The sequence below is a fragment of the Vigna angularis genome, chromosome 5 (genome assembly GCF_016808095.1).
Source record: "Vigna angularis cultivar LongXiaoDou No.4 chromosome 5, ASM1680809v1, whole genome shotgun sequence".
In the NCBI taxonomy this organism is placed as follows: Eukaryota; Viridiplantae; Streptophyta; class Magnoliopsida; order Fabales; family Fabaceae; genus Vigna; species Vigna angularis.
This window is the reverse complement of record NC_068974.1, coordinates 37,684,017-37,704,119: the sequence shown is the minus strand read 5'-3', so window position 1 is coordinate 37,704,119 and position 20,103 is coordinate 37,684,017. Positions and strand designations below refer to the sequence as shown.

Here is a 20,103-nt window from a genome sequence, read left to right as displayed (position 1 = left end):
TAGAAGCATATTTAAATATTTATTAAAATTAAACACGTAATGTATTATTCCGGAATTCCTGTTACTACAATAAAAGGTTTATTTCGAATAATATTATTTAAGAAAAGAAATCATTCAAAATGATGGATGTCATTTTCAGTCTACAATTTGTTTTCTAAATTAGATATAAATGTACTTAACAATGTTGGAGAGATATACTAAATTATGGACACCCTTTGTCGATCGCATGTAATTCTTATTTTTTTATTTTAGTTTGTAAGAAAAATCAATAATTATATTAATCTAAATGTCCCAAATCATATATGTATATGAAATATATATTAGGATATAAATAATTTCTCACATGAAATAAAAAAATAAATAAATATAAGATTATATATACATAAAATATTTTTATTAGTAAATTTCTTTTTACCAATGTGCAAAAGTCTATGTTTGCGTTAAAGTTCTTGCAATTGATGGACATAGTTCTTCACCACAAGAAGATTCTGAAAGTAAACTCTTTTTTTTTCCTTTCCACCACTGAAATCTTGAGTCTGTTCTACACGTCACCATTAATTCTTCATATGATTTAAACTTTCTAGAACATCAATGATGTAATAACAGTTGCAGTGATATTTCTACGGTGACATGAAAATTTTAGTTTTTAATTATTATTAATTAATGGTAAAAAATGTTGTAAAAGATAATATAGACATATCTATAAATCATCGTGATAAAATATTATCTATTTTGAGTTAAGCATTCACATATTTGTTTTTAATATCACTTTAAAATGTCTCTTTCCAAAAAAGGTATTTTATGTATATATAAATTTGTGAATATTTTTTATTTTATTTTATGTGAGATTTTATTTGTAGAAAAAAAAAATGTATCGTGCATAGATTTAATCTGCTAAGAGCCATATGAATATAGGATGTTAAGGACCATGCATTTGGTAATTGAAAAGGTAAAAGGTAGAAAGTGGACAAAGACACAGAAGAAAGAAAGAGAAAATCTTGGCTTTCAGTGTCTGATGAATTGCAATTGCAACCACCCATATGTCTGTATATTTATGCATGCTTTTCTTATCAGTGAAGGCAATGTTAAAAATATCATTGCATTTAATGTACTGCACCAACCAAAAAATTATATGCTCAGGACAATTTCTCAAGAAAACGACAATTCTATGTTGTCGACAACGATGTTATGGTCACTCTCTGTGATGCTCTGTGTCAATTATGCACAATTTTTGGTCTTTCAATTTCAATAACCTTGTCTATGGTATTGCCAATCTTAGTCCCTTTCTCATTTTCTGGACTTTTTCACTTAATAGTATATATGGATTAAAAACTCATTATGATAAATATTTATGTTAAAAAATAAATTTTATATTCAATTCCATAAACTTAAAATAAAGTTTAAATATATATATATATATATATATATATATATATATATATATATATATATATATATATATATATATACTTTATTAATATACTCTTACATATGGAAATATATACATATTGTGATTATATATAAATTGATGAAATAAAATAATTAATTTAAGTTAAAATATAAATTTTAAATCCAATTTAACTTCACATAATTAATTTATAGATAATAAAATATCTTATTTTTAATGGACGTGAAATTTCTAACCATTTATATAAATAGTATGATTTTCTATTAGAATTTAATTTTTGACAAATCTGTTTCTAAATTAGGATAGAAAAGAAATTGGCTGAAAAATAGCTTTAATTTTTTTAAAAGAATTATTTAAAAAAGAGGAAGAAGAAAATTTTGAAAAGAACATTGTAAAAAGTAACCGTTCAGAATTTGATTGTCTAGATATTGAATTCTGATCTTAAAAAACGACATACTATTTATAAAAATAGTATTTGGGTGAAGAAAATTATATTTTTGCATTTGGTAGGTGAGACAAAGTAGTTGGAAAAATATTAATACTAACAAGTCTCAGCCACTGAATTAGGAAAATCAGTGAATTTTTTTTTCGTAATTTTTTTTTTGGTAGGTTATAGCAGAAAAAGGTAGTTTCTTCATGCACTTCTATATATTTCTTCCTGCACCTTCTTCGTAATTTATTTTTTCCATTTTATTGTACAATTTCGAGGCAATTTTTTTGACTTTTTTGATGGTGTAATTCGGAAGTAAAAAAAAAAAATCCGCACTATAATATCTGAAATTCATTTTAAATAGTTTTCGTATTTGAAAGATAACACTGACTTCCAAAATGTATAATTTGAAAGTTTATTTTTTTTTAGAAAAATAACTATCTAATTACATTATCCATAAGTCATTTGATTTATGGATTACATAATATTGTGCAATTCAAACTGTTATGTAAAATCGAATTGCAGTTACCCATTTTGAAGTGCAAGTTAAAGATATACAGTTAATCATTAGAAATTATATGATTTTTTAATCACTATTACAAAAAATAATGAATTTTTATCATATATGCTATTATTTTACAGTGGATAGAAGTGTTACTATGTATTTTCATAACTTTTTCTTAATCAACCTTTACTTTACATCATTAAAGTATTTGAGTTAAAAATAATAATAGTGTTTAATTTTATGTCATGCAAGACAGATAAACTTAAATTACACAGTCCACCTTCTTCAAATAATTTTACTAACAAGCTTTTTCTTGTATTATATATTTAAAATATCTGTAGAAAATATTTATTAAGAGAGAAATTTAGGATTTTTAAAAAATTATAATATAAAAACTATGTTATTAAATCAAGATTTTTCAATGTTATGGGCCGGAAAAGCCTTGTTTCTTCGTTTTAATATTTGATTTTGAGGCCCAATTATGAACCCATTGGGCTATGTTGTTGGATTACCTTAATTACAACAAATTTAGACCGTTTTCTGCATTTCCAAAAATTTCTTCTTGCACCGTTATATATTTTTATATTATAATCACTTATTCTTTCTGTATTTCAATGGTGAGATAATAATTAGATAATATGAATTAGTGAAAGTATATATATATATATATATATATATATATATATATATATATATATATATATATATATATATATATATATATATATATATAATATTTATTATGACTTAATTGTTATGTCATTCAATTTAGTATTAAATTACAATATTTAAAATTATAAGACTATTTAATAGGTTCAATATGAGGTCTCCATAAAACACTTTTACGAAATTATTGATAATTTTAATGAACTGAATCTGATCTACCGGTGAAACAAGCAAATTAAGATATCAATTATTTCCATTGTCTTCTTATAAAAAAAAATATAGTATTTTATATGACTCTTAATATACAATGTTATTGAGAATGTTGTAAGAAATATTTATCATGCAAAATTATTGTATTATTTACAGAAAAATATAATAAAAAGTTAAGTAAGAAAATGATATATTATCTAGAGGGGGACTCTCTCTCATGGGAGAAAAATCTATAAAAAATTTGAGTGCGGTGAGCATGGTAAATTTAGAAGAAGTAGTTTGTCTATTTCTTATATAAATATATAAATTTTTTGTTTTATAAATGACTAATAGAACTATTATTTAAAATGTTATATGATATTACTTATAAGCATTATTTTTAACAAGTTAGGCGGATTTAGTGATGAAAATACTTATTTACGCATAAAACAAATATAAAAATAGTAAGTCACTAAAAAATATATAAGAAAAATAGTGAGAACTTCTGAAGAAATTATTAACAACGTATAAAACGAAAAAGAAAATAATATGTAAATCCAGATGTTTTTATAATATTTTAATACAACTTCTCAATAAATTTCAGTATAATAAAAAATAAATAATAAACTAATAAAAAATAATATATATGTTATAACAAAATATCATAAAAAGAATCTATATCAAATTATTTTTTCTCAGAAAAAATAGTAGTAGTTTGAATGATAGAGGAAGTGTTGAACAGTTATGTCGATTGTGACAGAACATATATGTTGGAATGTAGCATAGTGTTAGAAATCAGAAGTTGATATGAACTTGTGATGGGTAAATCCTTGACATCTTCAAAAACCCTTCGACTCAATCCCAAGTTTCGTTGGTTGCCAAAAACATGCAATGTTGTTTTCTGCCATTTCTCAGAGGTTTTCAGTTTCTGACTACGTTTGACCTCTTTGCAATTAATTTTACTTACAGCTTCTTTCATACTTCTATCACGGGTCTGCACTCATTTCCTTGTGGACTTGAATATTTTTAATTTGTATAATATTGTTTTCTGTTTTTTTTCCACCGAAAACTATTAGGTGGCTTGATAGAGGAACCTATTAATATAACAATAAAATAAAAAAATACTCATGTATGACTCTACTTTAAGTCATAAAATAATTTTTATCACAATAAAAAATATTTATAATTTAATGGTGTAAAATTGAAAAAAATTATAATGTAAGTAAAATACAAGTCAAGAATGTATATTTATATTTCTTTTCATGTATATTTATAATTGAAGTTTTACTTGAAAAGACTTAAGAAAATAAAAAAAGTTGAAAATAAAAGTAATTTAGATAAAAATGAAGAACAGTTTTGTATCGAGATAAATCAACAATTTAATTATTATATAATAAAACTTCTAAGCTTTTAAAATATAATTTTACACATAATTTAAATATTGATTAATTGTTTCTTATTTAATTTTATAAATTTTATCATCAGTGATGACTTATGTTTTGGGTGTGAAATTGATATCATAATCAAAATATTTTTTCACACTTTTCTTCTCATCCTTTAAATCGTTCGGGTGATACTTGTCAAAGGTATTCTAAATTTCAAGTTTGTTATATGTCTTATCGATTAGTCTTAAATTTTCAATAAATGCAATCACTTATTTCTTTACTTTACTTTTGTGTTTATAAGTTTTAAAATGAGTTTTTAATTAGAGTTGACCTATTCACGACCCAAAACTTGATAAAGTATTTACCTGTAGATGTGTTTGATTTATAATGTGAGTGCGTAATAGATACACGACTGACCGGTCTATTGAATAGTTGTTCGGTTTGCATAAACTTAATATTAGATGTTCTTATAGAAATGTTGACCGTCCGATCAATGATAAGTCGGTCGATCATACGGTACAACTTAGGTAATGAGAATTCTTATCTTATTTTGAAGTAAATATGGACTTCTCGTGTTACATTTTTATAGGTTTAGGACTAACATTTGTTGTTTAATCTTTTAATCATTTAAACAACTAACATGTGTCATTTGAACGAGGTAATGACATCAAATTTATTCTTTTTCTCATATTGTTGAAAAAAAAATTAAGGTTAATATTCTGAAATATTTAAATAATATATTATATTCAAATTTGATATTTTCAATTTAAGAAAATATATAAATATATTTAAAAATAAGAATATTTTCTACACATCTCTCTCAGTATCCTATAAATATTTATATGATTAATTGTGTTTTTTTTTCTTTAAACTGTAATGCACGTTTAGTTTTTGACCACATTTCAAATTTTGATCTTGTTATGTCTCTATACTTAAGAAATTCATTAATAGATTACCCTTGTATAACAGTGTTAGCTTTTTCTTTTACGTGACAAAAGTCACGTTAACTCTTCATTTTTGGACTTGAAATCTATTTTTAAACAATGTGTTTATGTAATACACATGCATCAAACATTTCATATTTTTTTTCTTATATGCAATTTTTTAGCTATTATCTTCCACATGTGTAATATAAAAATATACAATATATCTAAAATCAAAAGAATGATATGGTTCATCATTTGTACATAAAAAAGTTAACATTATAACTTAATCGAAGTCCAAAAATTCTCTGACTAAGAATTGTTGGATCATCATTTCTTCAATGAACACATGGAATACAATGAAAAAAATAATGAAAAAATACAAGGAAAAGTTTGTCCTTTGTTAAAAATAAAGACAAAGGGAGAAATCATAAATGTATTAATGAATTTCTTAAGTAAAGAGAAAAAAACTGTATTTATCCATTTATTAAGTATGAAAATATGATAAAACTAAACTCCTTTACATAAAAATAAAGACTGCTCTAATTAAATTAAAAAAAACTAACAAAAATACACAAAAAGAAATCAACTGGATTGATTAAATTACAAAAATCTCTAGAAAAACACACTTATTATCATTAATCATCAAGAAAAACATATAAAGTTCATTTATTTTATGCCTCAACAAATTAACAAATGAACACAAACAAATCACGGAACTATTTAGATAACTTTTAAAATATTGCACTAAGTACTAACACTAAAGCCTAAACATTTATGTGATATATATATACACACACATACCCACCTTATATGCACATGATCACTTCACCATATCCCATTCTCAAATATCATACCAAATCAAGATTTCATTTTCAAAATATTCCATCAATTTTCACAAGCATCGTATAAACTAAGAATATTCAAAATTAAACTGATTAAAAAAATCAATGGGACTTTTCAAATATACTTTTTCCTAAATTGAATGATTTGGTTTGAATTTCAAATTGAAAATCAATAATTTAACAAAACAAATTTTGTCGTATTTAAATGTAACGTTGTATGATTAATATAATTAATCAGTAACTCAGAATCAAACATGAATAGCATCTGCTGTTGCAGACTGTTTTAATGGTTTGCTTGTATTTTACTAAAAATACATACTTATTAAAATAAGAAAACAAATTTGTTTTTTAACTTTAAAATTAAGCAATTTTTTTTTATATATAAAAGATTGAAATTAAGAATATAACCTAATCACACAAAAATAGTTCATAACACGTATCTGTAATAAAAAAGTTTCATAGTATAATGTTTACTATTTCTTTTTGAAACAAATTTTTGGAGTTTTTTTTTTCCTCTAAAAAGTATTTTTCAATTTTTTTTGAAGAAAAATGTTTTATAATTTTTCTATAGATCATATTTAGTGATTTTATAATTACAAAAATAACAAAAATCAATCAAAGGTCAAAATATTGATTTCCTTCCATTCACATTTTATATTAAATTTAAACCACACGTAACGAGAACAAAAAAATCCATACAAGTGTTTATCATAAGATCTTTAATCTCATTTTCATTCTCATACGTCTATTTCTATTTTTAAGAAAAAAAAAGAATATTAATTCTCTTAAGATGAAGTCCTATGTATTTAAGGAAAATATTTATAAATTTTAAATGTTAATCTAATTGAAATGTCATAATATACGCATCTTATATTTTGAGAAAGTCAAATTTAAAAATTAAATACATAACTGTGAATGTAGACAGGGGGAATATATGATAACAAAAAGGCATCTACACAAAAAATACCTAATTATACAAGATTATATTTTAGAGAAAAGATAATTACTCAAATAAAACATACAATCAACTGACATGTTTAAAACTCATCTGTGCAAGTAACGTGTTTTGAATAAAGGACAAAATAGAAATATTATTAAAATATTTTACAGGATTAGAAAAATAGAATATTTTAAAAACAGAGACATTTATTTATTTATTTTAGAGACATTTAAATAATAAAGTATTTATTGTGTATTCAACTTATTCTTTTGTCATGTATACTTATAAAACAAGTTACCAAAGAAATATCAATATCAATACAAAAAACCCTTAATAAGTAAGTGCAGTTTTTGTCATGTGTCTTTCACGAAGTTCACTTTTAAGAAGTAAGGAATGATTTTACTTATTTGAAGTTAACCAAATTGGTATATAAATCTGAAAAAAACTTAAAATCCACCATCAACCTAATACAAAGAGTTTAATTTAGAATTTAGAATTAAAATAAAAATATTTTAATGCAACCATTTCAAACAAAAGCCACACCGCCCATTATATTTTATCTCCAATTAAATTAAATTTATGTATTGTATATATTCTTATAGTATTGTATGATTGTTCCATCAGGATCAGTTATAATTTGAATAACTTATCAAATTATAGTTCAAATAGTTTATCAAATTATCAGTAAATTTGATTCATTATTAAGTAAATTAGTCATGTAATAAACCAATATATTAATCTTCATATTAATCAAATTAAAAATAAAATATATTTATTCACAATTAAATCGTAATTAGATTAATATTAATAAAAATTTATTTCGAAGCTTATAAATAAAGATTTAAAATAAAAATATAAGTTATTTTAAATTAATTGTTAAATTAACTTTAACATTGTCTTTTCCAAATATTTTTCAAATGATTTGAACAAATAAAAACTTACTTTCTAAATAACTTTTGGAATTGGGACAAAATCACACTATCTAGACTATCGACCTCGATCTATATCCCGAAAATTTGATAATTTACTCCAAATAATTATATCAATACACACTTGAAAATCACTTAAATGATATTCATCCCATTATACGATTAAAGTAGCTATATTTCATAAAAAGAAGACAAATTATATAAAATCCTCAGGAATTTGAAGTTTGTAGTGTAATTATAAATATGAATCCACCAAACACGGTTCACAAACTCAGGGATTTTTTCTTGAAACACATGTTCTTAATAAAGACAACAACCACTATGAAAACATCGTACGTGAGACAAAATAACATTATAATAACAATTTTGTCTCTTACGTGTTTGTTTAAAAAACCAGATCATAAAAAGTCGTCAAAATTTAAAAACTATGGAATCAAATTTTCCTTTCAATGGTTTTTTGCGTAATATACTCTTAAAGTGTGGACAACCTAGTAATAATTAAGAATGCAACATTTAGAGGACATGCATGAATATGATCTCACGCGGGAATACCATTGATTGCCTCTCTTTGAAGCATTTATCATGAAAAAGAGGTTACTCAAATTAATAAAAAAGTTGCAACTTGTTTAGAAGTTAGCATAAAGTAAAAAGCATTATTTCATTGCAAGGAAGATATTTTCCTTTTTTGTTATTGAAGAATGAGAAAGGAAATCAAGTTAAGATAAAAAAATTATATATGCACAAAATTAGACAGATAATTACAAGACCCGTAAGACTTTTTATTTTTTATATAATGCAAAACAAAAGAAAAACCAAATTAAAAATTAAACAAAGTAAAACCACAAATTTACATAAATAAAAATTACACTGAATATTTTCTTTTATGATTTTATCTTAAAATACAATTTTTAAGAAATACATGTGGTCCCTAATAAGATACTAATGTACACTCTTTGTTATAATATTAATAAACCGCTTTAGTAGTAATTTTCTTGAGATATTTACATTGTTTTAAACATTTAAATGTAAAATATATAGAAAATACTACAATTCACATTATATTTGCTTTTCATGTATACTATCTTTAAAAAAAAACTCATTTTTATTACGTGAAAAACTAAATTCTTGATATAATAATAATGTTATTATTTTAGCAAGATTTATCGTTTTTTATTTATTATGTTATTGAAATATTTATTATTTCTTAAACATACTATTATACCTCCTATTAAATTATTATGGAATCACCTAGTGTTTGATATATAAATTTTTTAAAAAAATGCATTAAAATTTTTACATCAATTAAAAATAAAATTAATTTATAAAATGAATATACATCTTATTTTATATAAATCAATTTTATAAATTTGAGTTAAACTTGAAATTCAGAACTAAAATATTAACCTTGGAATTTAGTGATAACATAATTTGTTAAAAAATCGTTTTGTATAGATTATATTATAAAAAGAAGATGACAAGAGAGTTTACCATGAACAAATTAATTTGTAATACGAGAAATAAAAAATAAAAAGAGTAACAGTTCAAAAAATGGAGAAAAGAAAAGAAGAAACTGATCAAAATTCAAACAGTTACCTCACCCGAAAAGATGGTCAACATCATCATCCACATCTGTTATAGCAATGCAACAACGACAAAGAAATTTCATAGAGGGTCCCGTTACGGATGTTTCATACGGATTTTGCCCTACAACCCCTCTTTTCGGCGATAATTCAGCTCTATCTTTTAATTTATTTTATAACAAGATCGTGATCTAACTTTCTTAATTATTTTCAATTTATTAAGACGTCCCATTTTCTTCACATGGAAATTATTCTACCCAAAATCATATCACTTATTTATTTATCTTTCGGCAATGGGTTGTTATAGTTAATTAAAGTAAATCATATAATGACACTTTGCTTTTTAAATTACTAAACGTGTTATTGACCCTCTATGATTTTAGCGTATCTTAATTTCGTGTATATATATATATGCCATCTTAGATACGAAACTTACATTAAAAATATTATAATATTTAAAAAAATATTATAATAATTGAACGAAAGCTTCATCCTAGATTTTCGTGTGTGGTTGAAAAAAAAAAGTTTCATTAGATGATTGGTGATAAATAAGAAAGAGAAGAATTTTGTTAATTTTTGGTGAGTGGTCAAGAGCAATAGGGTAGGCAGTAGCCACCAGTGATTAGGCTTGCTTGCTCACCAAATCACTCGATCTTTGCCATTACAAATTTCCTTTCCACCGCCACGTGTCAGTCTCTACAAGCTGTCCCTAACTTTCACCGGCTACTCCAGTCACCATACCTAAGAAACAAAATAAAATATTCCATCAGATAGGTGAGAAACTGGAAAAGCAAAACTCACTGTACGCACAGTGTCGCAGAGGGACAGAGCTAGAGCAGTGTCTGAGTGAAACATCCATTCCTTCCTCCTCCTCTTCCTCCTCGTGATTCCCGAACATTCTCTTCTTATTCCAGCTCCACGCGCGCGATTCCACTCTCAATACTCGCGCCATTCTTCGTCTTCTTCTTCTTCTGTAAAAAATCTTAGGGTTTGCTGAATGCTGAATGCGGCTTTGCTCGCACACTGACTCTTCACATTACAATGTCCGGCCCTCTCGACCGTTTCGCCAGACCATGTGACTTCTCTTTCTCTATCGAACTCTTTTTTAGTGTTTTAGGTTTTCTTTTTTGCTGATGAAACGGTTTGTTTTGGCTCTGCCTTGCAGGTTTCGAAGGTTTCTCCGGGAGTGACGAGAAGAAGGAGCGGAGATCTGATTTTGAGAACTCCGAGGACGAACGGAGGACCAGAATCGGATCTCTCAAGAAGAAGGCGCTGAATGCGTCGTCCAAGTTCAAACACACGCTGAAGAAGAAGAGCAGCAGAAGGAAGAGCGATGGCCGCGTCAGCTCTGTTTCCATCGAGGATGTTCGGAATTTCGAGGAGCAGCAGGCTGTTGACGCATTTCGTCAGTCCTTGATCATCGACGAAATGCTCCCCGAAAAACACGATGATTACCATGTCATGTTAAGGTGTGCATTAACCAGATAAATGTGAGGTGTTAAATGAACAAACTCAATTAGTTTTTTTTTTTTGCTTGATTTTTATACATTTTGCAGGTTTCTAAAAGCGAGGAAATTTGATGTTGAAAGGGCGAAGCATATGTGGGCTGATATGCTACAATGGAGGAAGGAGTTTGGTGCTGACACTATTATGGAGGTTAGTGCAGATTGGATTTGGATAATGTTTGATGTTTAGTGTAGGGTTCAAGATTAGCCTCTGTTATGGTTGGATTTGTTTGTTGTGGATTGCTGCATACTCTGGATAATATTTGCTTAATGTTTTGTGTTTGCTTTAGGATTTTGAGTTCGTAGAATTAAATGAAGTTATGAAGTATTATCCGCATGGTCATCACGGCGTTGATAGGGAGGGAAGGCCTGTTTACATTGAGAGACTTGGGAAAGTAGATCCGAACAAACTTATGCAGGTTACAACCATGGATAGATATGTGAAATACCATGTACGGGAATTTGAGAAAGCTTTTAAGATAAAGTTTCCTGCTTGCACAATTGCCGCCAAAAGACACATAGATTCAAGCACCACGATATTAGATGTTCAAGGAGTGGTATGTTGCTGCTAATTGTTCCTCATTGTATGTGTCTGTGTGTTCCTGTGACATACGGCAAATTTATGGTGTAGTTTCAACTTTTAGGGCCTCAAGAACTTTACAAAGTCTGCCCGGGAACTAATTTTGCGGTTACAAAAGATTGATGGTGACAATTACCCTGAGGTGAGTAATATCAGTTTGTGTGTAATCTTGTATTACGTTACGTTCCTGTTTTGATTTCATCCAAAAATTTAAAGAATAACTTTTACCAAGGTGTCAATGGTTGAGGATGTTGATATGTTTTTTCTTATTAATGATACAGACTCTTTGTCAAATGTTTATCATAAATGCCGGCCCTGGATTTAGGTTACTGTGGAACACCGTCAAGTCTTTCCTTGATCCCAAAACAACTTCAAAGATCCATGTATGTAAAAAGTGCTATTTTGTAGTTGCTTAAGGCTCCTTTTTTTGTTGGTTTATGAATGCTGACATTGCTTGGTGCCTGTTTGGAAATATTGCTTAGGTTCTTGGAAATAAGTATCAAAGCAAATTGCTTGAAGTAATCGATGCCAGGTACACAATGGGCCTATTTCTCTATAACCAAGTGTTAGAAATTTTGTAATTTATATGCTTGTATTAATAATGTATTTAACCATCACCAACACTTTGCTTAATATTTTTGTGCACTTAATGAAGCGAGTTGCCGGAATTTCTGGGAGGTACATGTACATGTGCAGATCAGGGTGGTTGCCTCAGATCTGATAAGGGACCCTGGAAAAACCCAGAAATTTTGAAGGTATGCACTGATGTTTCTTTCTAAAAGGCTCAACACTTGCTATATGATACGAATCTTGCTACATGCTAACTGTACTGTTAATTGCATGGGGAAATTTGCAGATGATTCTTAGCGGTGAAGCACGAAGAGCAAGGCCTGTTGTAAAAGTTCTAAACAGTGAAGGAAAGGTTATTGCATATGCCAGACCACAATACCCAATGGTAATATGTTGTATGGTTTATTATTGCTTGAACCTGGTGGAGGCTGAATTGATTCCTTTGTACTTCTTCAGGCCCCTTTTCATTTTGTAACCTTATTGACTGTGTCACTTCTTTCTTGCAGGTAAAAGGTAGTGACACATCCACAGCTGAATCAGGGTCTGAAGCTGAAGATATTGCTTCTCCAAAAGCGATGAAGAGCTACTCTCACCTTAGGTTGACACCTGTTCGTGAGGAAGTAAGTGTTGATTTTCTGCTAGGTTTACTCACAGTTTTCATTAAATTGGTAGAATTTTCAATTCATTGATTGTAGTACTTCTGTGCTGCATCTCCACTTAATTTTACTGGCTGCAAAATTTTCTTTGATCATTCTTGCACTCATTACCTTTTGATCAGTTGTATTTATATGCAGAAGATATTCACTATAATTAATGATTTAATGAGGATGATCAAAATATATTACTTCTCAAGGAACTTGTTCTTAGGATTTTCCCTGGTCTATTCCAAACAGAGAATTTATTTACATTTTGTGTTCAGGCTAAGGTTGTTGGAAAGTCGATCTATGTTGGTGGTGGTAACTTGGCTGGGTATGATGAATATGTTCCGATGGTGGACAAAGCTGTTGATGCTGGCTGGAACAAACAAGCATCACTCCAGAGGGCTCAAACTTCAAAAGGTAAAACAACTTCAGCTTATTGTTACTATAGTTATCTGTTGTATGAATCTTCTCACGGTTCTTATTCATAAAAAAAAAATAACACCAAAGGTTAAAACATAAGTGCGTTGTTTAAGATCTTGTATCTGCATTCTGTTCTAAATATCAGTTAAAACTTGTTTCGTTAGCAGCATAGTGACACTATTTGTGCTTTAACTTTTGCAGGACATTTGATGGCTGTAAGTGCGTCAATGTCATGAGTTTTTGCCTTATGCTGTGTCATTATACAAAAGATTATACCCCAATTGAATCATGAATTTTGGTTAATCAACGTTTGATTCAAATTAACTCAATTTTTGAAAGGCTATTGAAGGCATGACTTGATTTTCTTTTGCCGCTTATGCTCTTGTTAGTAATCCTCCCCCCTTGTTTTTATAATCTAATGCCCTCGTGTTTTTGAAATTTGAATGTTTTACTGTGATGATAAATGGTGTTTTATATCGGGTGTGTTCTATAATTTCTAGTCCGTAGGAGACAAACTGTTTCGGGACCCACACTTGAGAGTTCAAGGTAATGGAACAGTTGGTCCCTAACTTGGCATTTTTGTCAGGGCGGGATTTATATGGGATTATAAGCAATTGCAAAAGTCCTTGTCTTTTAAGATTTAGGAAGCGTTAGTTCTTTTCTTGTTTTCTTGATTTGAATTTTTTGATTTAATTTTCTTCAGGATTGTTAAATTGAATTTTGTATTACAGGAACACCTTCCCTCCCTGATCCTCCACAAACTCCCATAGGGGTTCGAGCTCGGATGTTGGGGGCTCTAACTGCTTTCTTTATGATGCTGTTTACCCTCTTCCATTCAGTCGCATACCGTGTGACCAAGAAACTTCCTGCCTCACCATCTAATGAGGATCAGTGCACTTCAGAGACACCCGTTAGTACAACAAGCGAAGACAACCATCCTCCGTCACCAACTCCAGCACACACAGAGGCAAATCTCCTTTCCTCAATGGTGAAAAGGTTAGGTGAGCTTGAAGAGAAGGTTGACACACTCCAATCTAAGCCATCTGAGATGCCTTATGAGAAAGTGGAATTGCTAAATGCTGCTGTATGTCGGGTGGATGCTTTGGAAGCAGAGCTAATTGCAACTAAAAAGGTAGTATGCTATACTTTCGCTTTTCCATAATTCTTTTAAACACTGCAGTCGTGATAATTACGTTGAGGTGTTTCCATGTCTTATTTTATCTGTTATCTTTAAATGCAAAACCAAAATCTTACCTTTCCTGTTAGCTGGCCGCCACAAGAATATATCGATGAGCACATTCTTAGTGAATAAATGCAATATTTTCATGTCTGTTTTTTTTTAAATTCTAACCAATTTTTTTTGTCTATATGGAACTAAGGTATGATAGTTATTTTAAGTTAAAAAATCACACGAAAGAAAAATCAATATTTTGCTTGCCTATATCACCTCTTAGCCAATCAGAGTATATGTCGTGTGTTGGTTGTTAAGCGGGTGTATTTGTGTTATGGCAGTTTCGTTATTTTAGATTTTAATTCCTGTATAGTTTCATTTAATGGTGAAATAGGAAAATTTGTTATTGCAGTTGTGCTTTTGCTCTCATACATGTATTTTTCTCTCCTATTTATGTTTGGGTGTGAATTTCATATTTGACCGTGAAAATGTGATGGTACTTAGTTTCTTACTGTTTCCTTACTTGAAGAATACTGTTACATTTGTACTTTCTGGATTGTTCGATAGGCTCTATATGAAGCATTAATGAGGCAAGAAGAGCTGCTTGCTTACATTGATAGTCAAGAAGAAGCTAAGTCGCGGGTAAGTTTGTCTCTTTTATATTTTTTAATACAGTTTTATGGATATTATGCAAATCTCTGATATTTATTTATTGCTGTTTATCAGAAGAAGTTTTGCTGGTGAGTTTTGGCTGGCTGATACAGGGACTCTGGGAGAGGGCATTTTTTCGAATCATGGTGTTCCTAGTGCCGACACCTTGCACATTAGGTTGATCCCTGAACACTAATTTTCTGTTTAATGCGTACACTCGAGAGTTGTGTCAACCTCGTGTATAGCTAATAGCTTTTTTTCCGGATTAAAAACAACCCTTGTTTTTGCTCTCTGCCCACCTTTATTATATTTGGTGTGATTGTCTCGTTAATTGGAGAAGCGTGCCCTTCTGATGATCTCATGACTTTCCTTAAATATTAATCGATTTGGGGGGATATCGAGGGGAGACAAAGCTAAAAAATAAATAACCCCTCAACAACATCATAGGTGCTGAAGCATTTAGGAAACGGGACATATTTCGTGTTAAATCCCGTATAAATAAGGCACGCGAACAATGGTAATTTTATTTCTCAAATTAGAAGGTAATGATGGTAAAGGGCTTGTGCGTACATGATACAATACAGTAAATATGTGGATTCGTTTGGCGTAACCTTTTTCTGCTGTCGTAGATGGTTGAAGTGAAGTTCCGTTTGTCAGTCAAATAGCAAGTAGAGTGTCTTAGACGGTTGGAACCAACCTCACTTCATCACAGGGACGACTTTAGTACAACAGGAACTGGGGATTAAGCTGACGAAAACGTCTGTCATTTGGTTCAACTAGTTAGTGCAAGTACATTTTGAGAAAAACAATGTTCTAATAATATCAAAATTTAACAATGTTGCCTTTGCGATCATTTTCGTTACATGGTTATACTTTTACGCGTAAACACAATTGTGAGAGAGTGTCCTACTGTCTAAATACATAATATTTAATTGGAATAGAGGAGAAATTATACAAGGTGAATGTAATAGGATCCGATGGGGCTGATAAAAGGAACGCCTCCAAGAATATACAACTCATGCTAATGTTAATATTTGATTGAGGTCAGACAGCAATTGACACCCAACACCTTACCAGAGGAACTGCAATCACGAACCCGAAATCTTGTGTAAGGAGGGAAAACACTACACACAGGAAACAAATTATTATAGCTTACAAACTTCACATGACTCACGAACGCAACGTGATATATACTATATCAAAGTCAAGGTTCGTATGACTCACCGTCCTCTTCTTTTTCTTTTTATCAATTTGACCTTGAAGCTCCACTTGTCGGATAAGGGCATCGTCAAGTGACTAAGAAACAGAAAAAAATACAAAAAATGTCAGACTTTTTTTTTTTAATCATATATCAATCAATGTTATTCTCAAATGATGATGAGGTTGTAGTATGAAGGAAAACCAATAATACCTTTTTGGTAATAGCCAAGTCTTGTTCTAGCGTACTGATTCTGCTAAGAGCCTTATTCAGCAATTCTTCCATCTCAGCTGGTATGTCAGGTTTCTTAGAGAGGATATTCACCTTCTCTTCTAGTTCAACCATGCGCTTCATCATGGACATTTGATCATCCATGCAAATTGCAGGTGCTTTCATTTTGTTACCATTACTATGTGCTGTGTTACTAAACAAGTCAGTTCCAGTGATTTTTCTTGGCACTTTCTTTGCCAGGCGGATAACTGTTATCACTGCCATAAGAACGGACATGATTCCACCAGTAAAAGGGATTCTAAACTTATTAGAATTACTGTTGCTAGACAAACAATTTTTAGAAAGGGCTAACTGATCTTTTTGTTCTGCTTTTTCCCAAGATGAATTCACTGGGGCAAATGCCACCTGCTGATGTGCAAAGGGAGTACCCAAAGAGATGGTCAATTCTGCAGTTATGTTCTTATCAAACATTTGATTTATATTTCATGCAAAAAGTTCTTGTTCCTCACCATGAAAATTACGGAATGTTATTCAGATACATAGGCTAGAGTTTATAGATAAATACATATAGAATGGAAACATCAAATGATCGAAAATCTAAGAAACTTACTTCTGGAGCAGAACAGGGATCCTCCATGGCTGCAGATTCTTTAAAAGAATCGCATTCCTAAGATTATAGGAAAACAAATCAAGTCATCAGATTTTCTGACAATGGCAAGAAAGTTTCAGAGCAAAACTTAATTTGAAATTGTAAAGTAGGTAACCGATTACCTTTTGGCATTCTGTATCATCTTCAATTATGGTTTTCACTTCGATCCCAGATAAAGTTTTCCTCTTGCACTTTCCTGCTCCATTTTGAACCATCTAGTGCATCCAAACAAAACATCACTTCATTACTATCTTTTCCTAATCGCACAACTAAAAAAAAATTGAGCTTACTACCTTCAAGACTTCTGGGTCATTCCATGGTCCCTTGTCTGAAAGCAAGCAACCACCTTTGTCTTCACAGGTACAAGTACCACCCAAGAACTCTGGAAGTTCACTGGTAAATGATATAAGAACATTGTGTTATGTATGGCCTTGAATGGTATATTGTTCTTCAATCACATATGATATACACCAACATGTTAAAAGAACATCCTCGTTAATGAGTATGATCCGAGATTGTCATTAATGTTTACTCAATCTAAACTGTCTCTCAGCATGTCGTCAATGTGATAAACTTGAATTCGGATGAGAATGAGAAAAAACACACTTCAGTGAGAATGGAGAAAAACATTCACCTGGCATCAATGATTTCAAGTAACTTGCTCTGGTATTTGTTACCTAGGACCTGGCAAATAAAGCAGTAATCTATTGAGATCTCCTGCTTAACTGAAACCAACATTGCTTGGAGGTGAAAAGTATATAAAAATTGCTTACATGGATTTTGGCGGTGGTCTTAGGATCAAGGAATGACTTGACAGTGTTCCACAACAGCCTAAATCCTGAACCAGCATTAATGATGAACATACGGTTTAAGGTCTGAAAAGAAAAGTTCAGTCAGGTTAAATTCAGAATGTGACATTTTAGTCAGGAACGTGAAGTAGTACCTCAGGGTAGTTGTCACCATCAATCTTCTGAAGACGTTGGATGAGATCCCTTGCAGCTTTGTTCATACTTTTGAGACCCTGAATACAGATGCTAGTCAGCAATCATGTGAAACTTCTTTTACATACAAAACAGGTGATAATATGATATTCGACGGAGTTGAGATACAGATGTCACCTCCTAAATGTAACTTATGCATGATATAATTTAATTAAGGTGTTATTGTGAACTTGTACTCTTTCTGGTTTGTTTGTAAAAGGAACAGAAAGTAAAAGCTACACATGTGGTATTATAGTATTGCTGCATATTTTCATACATACCACTCCTTGCACATCCAAGATTGTTGTGCTTTGGTCAATGTGTTTCTTGGCTGCAATGGAACAAGCAGGGAACTTAACAGCGAATGTCCTCTCAAACTCTCTCACATGGTACTTAAGATAGCGATCCAAAGTTGTGACTTGCAACAGCTTGTTAGAGTCAACCTGACCCAACCTTTCTATGTAAACAGGTTGCCCTTGCTTATCAACTCCATGATGCCCTTGCGGGTAGTATTTTAGGACTTCTTCTAACTCCTTGAATTCAAAATCCTAAACGGGACAATGATAAAATGAGGTTTGCATTCAATATATTATGATGTTAATTTTAAAATGTAATTCTTATAAGTCTAGGTTTGTATCTATTTATATATTATAAAATGGTGGTATCTATTAGACTTTCAACAAACATAAAAGTATATCTATGGACATTGTTTTTTCTTTATCCACAGGAAGTTACCTCCAGAATTGTGTCAGCACCAAACTCCCTCCTCCACTGAAGCATATCTGCCCACATTTGTTTTGTTTTCTCGATTTCATATTTTCTTGCTCTCAAGAATCTAGGCCACCATTTTATATTACAGCTATTAGTAAATCAGCAAATGGACAAGAAACTAAGTCATAAGGTCTGAGGGGTAAACCTTAACATCATATGATGATCATCATGCTTTGAGGGTAATAGCTCTTCTAAGATGAGTGTTTGGCGAAAAGCATCAACTGATTGCAACTCTTCTGCATCAACTTCATCCTCAATTGCAATAGACATAACCCTGCTATGCCTTCTCCCCTTCTTTTGCAAGGAATGCTTGAACTTTGAAGATGCACTGATTGCTACCTTCTTTAAAGAGCCAAGCTTTGTTTTCTTATCATCCTCTGAGTATTCCATCTCAGCACCTGTTTTTGCATAACCCAAATTCCTCACAGAAGTTTCAAAAGGAAGACAAGAAATTCGCAAACTAGACATCTTCACCCTCCTTTTTTATTTTTGTTATTAACAATAAACAACATCCAATAATACCACAACATTATTCAAATAAACTACATTATTATGAACTTAACATATAAGTTATGTTAATACAGCAAAAACCCATCGATCATTTTCTATTATTACCACAACATTAATTTGAATTTTAGCTTCTTTCTTTTTGTTATGAACCTCACATTACAATCACTCTATCCGTTTTAAGAATAAGATCTCTCTCATATACCCATAAGGCAAATAATCATGCATTAATTGATAATACGTTCAGAGACAACTACAAAGGCAATCAAAGATCTGAATCATCTCGATTTCCATCAATGATTCCTCTAACTGGTGAAGGAGCTTTATAATAAAAACATTCTAAATAGCAAATGCTTGTCAGATATATATAATCATCTGATTTCAGCTTTCTTCATTTTCATTCTTCTCATCTTCATACATAGAACATGT

At 30.1% G+C, this 20,103-nt stretch overlaps 2 protein-coding genes across 2 annotated transcripts; one reads left to right on the top strand and one right to left on the bottom strand.

The window, feature by feature from the left end:
* The first annotated feature begins 10,570 nt into the window (after positions 1-10,570).
* LOC108340417 (phosphatidylinositol/phosphatidylcholine transfer protein SFH8) lies at positions 10,571-15,694 on the top strand. Its single transcript, XM_017577794.2, has 14 exons — positions 10,571-10,875; positions 10,966-11,269; positions 11,357-11,456; positions 11,596-11,862; positions 11,950-12,027; positions 12,167-12,268; positions 12,368-12,417; positions 12,541-12,640; positions 12,742-12,840; positions 12,962-13,075; positions 13,375-13,513; positions 14,248-14,648; positions 15,255-15,329; positions 15,414-15,694. Exons 1-14 carry the CDS (start codon positions 10,842-10,844, stop codon positions 15,429-15,431), a joined length of 1,881 nt encoding a protein of 626 aa, XP_017433283.1. The 5' UTR covers positions 10,571-10,841; the 3' UTR covers positions 15,432-15,694.
* Positions 15,695-16,689: 995 nt separating this feature from the next.
* LOC108339467 (phosphatidylinositol/phosphatidylcholine transfer protein SFH3) lies at positions 16,690-19,645 on the bottom strand. Its single transcript, XM_052878266.1, has 9 exons — positions 19,313-19,645; positions 19,132-19,231; positions 18,678-18,944; positions 18,360-18,437; positions 18,190-18,291; positions 18,051-18,100; positions 17,710-17,809; positions 17,469-17,631; positions 16,690-17,213 (listed from the first exon to the last, which is right to left on the bottom strand). The coding sequence occupies exons 1-9, from the start codon at positions 19,633-19,635 to the stop codon at positions 16,690-16,692; spliced, it is 1,707 nt and encodes a 568-aa protein (XP_052734226.1). The 5' UTR covers positions 19,636-19,645.
* Positions 19,646-20,103: the final 458 nt, after the last annotated feature.

What these genes read in the sequence shown, in the direction of transcription:
- LOC108340417 (XM_017577794.2), top strand. Translation starts at nt 10,842, where the DNA reads ATGTCCGGCCCTCTCGACCGTTTCGCCAGACCAT. An exon ending in CGACCGTTTCGCCAGACCAT is followed by an intron (nt 10,876 to 10,965) that starts GTGACTTCTCTT and finishes TCTGCCTTGCAG; the next exon opens with GTTTCGAAGGTTTCTCCGGG. An exon ending in AAAACCCAGAAATTTTGAAG is followed by an intron (nt 12,641 to 12,741) that starts GTATGCACTGAT and finishes GGAAATTTGCAG; the next exon opens with ATGATTCTTAGCGGTGAAGC.
- LOC108339467 (XM_052878266.1), bottom strand. Translation starts at nt 19,635, where the DNA reads ATGTCTAGTTTGCGAATTTCTTGTCTTCCTTTTGAAACTTCTGTGAGG. An exon ending in GATCATCATATGATGTTAAG is followed by an intron (nt 19,232 to 19,312) that starts GTTTACCCCTCA and finishes ATGGTGGCCTAG; the next exon opens with ATTCTTGAGAGCAAGAAAAT. An exon ending in TTCTTGCCATTGTCAGAAAA is followed by an intron (nt 17,214 to 17,468) that starts TCTGATGACTTG and finishes ACATAACTGCAG; the next exon opens with AATTGACCATCTCTTTGGGT.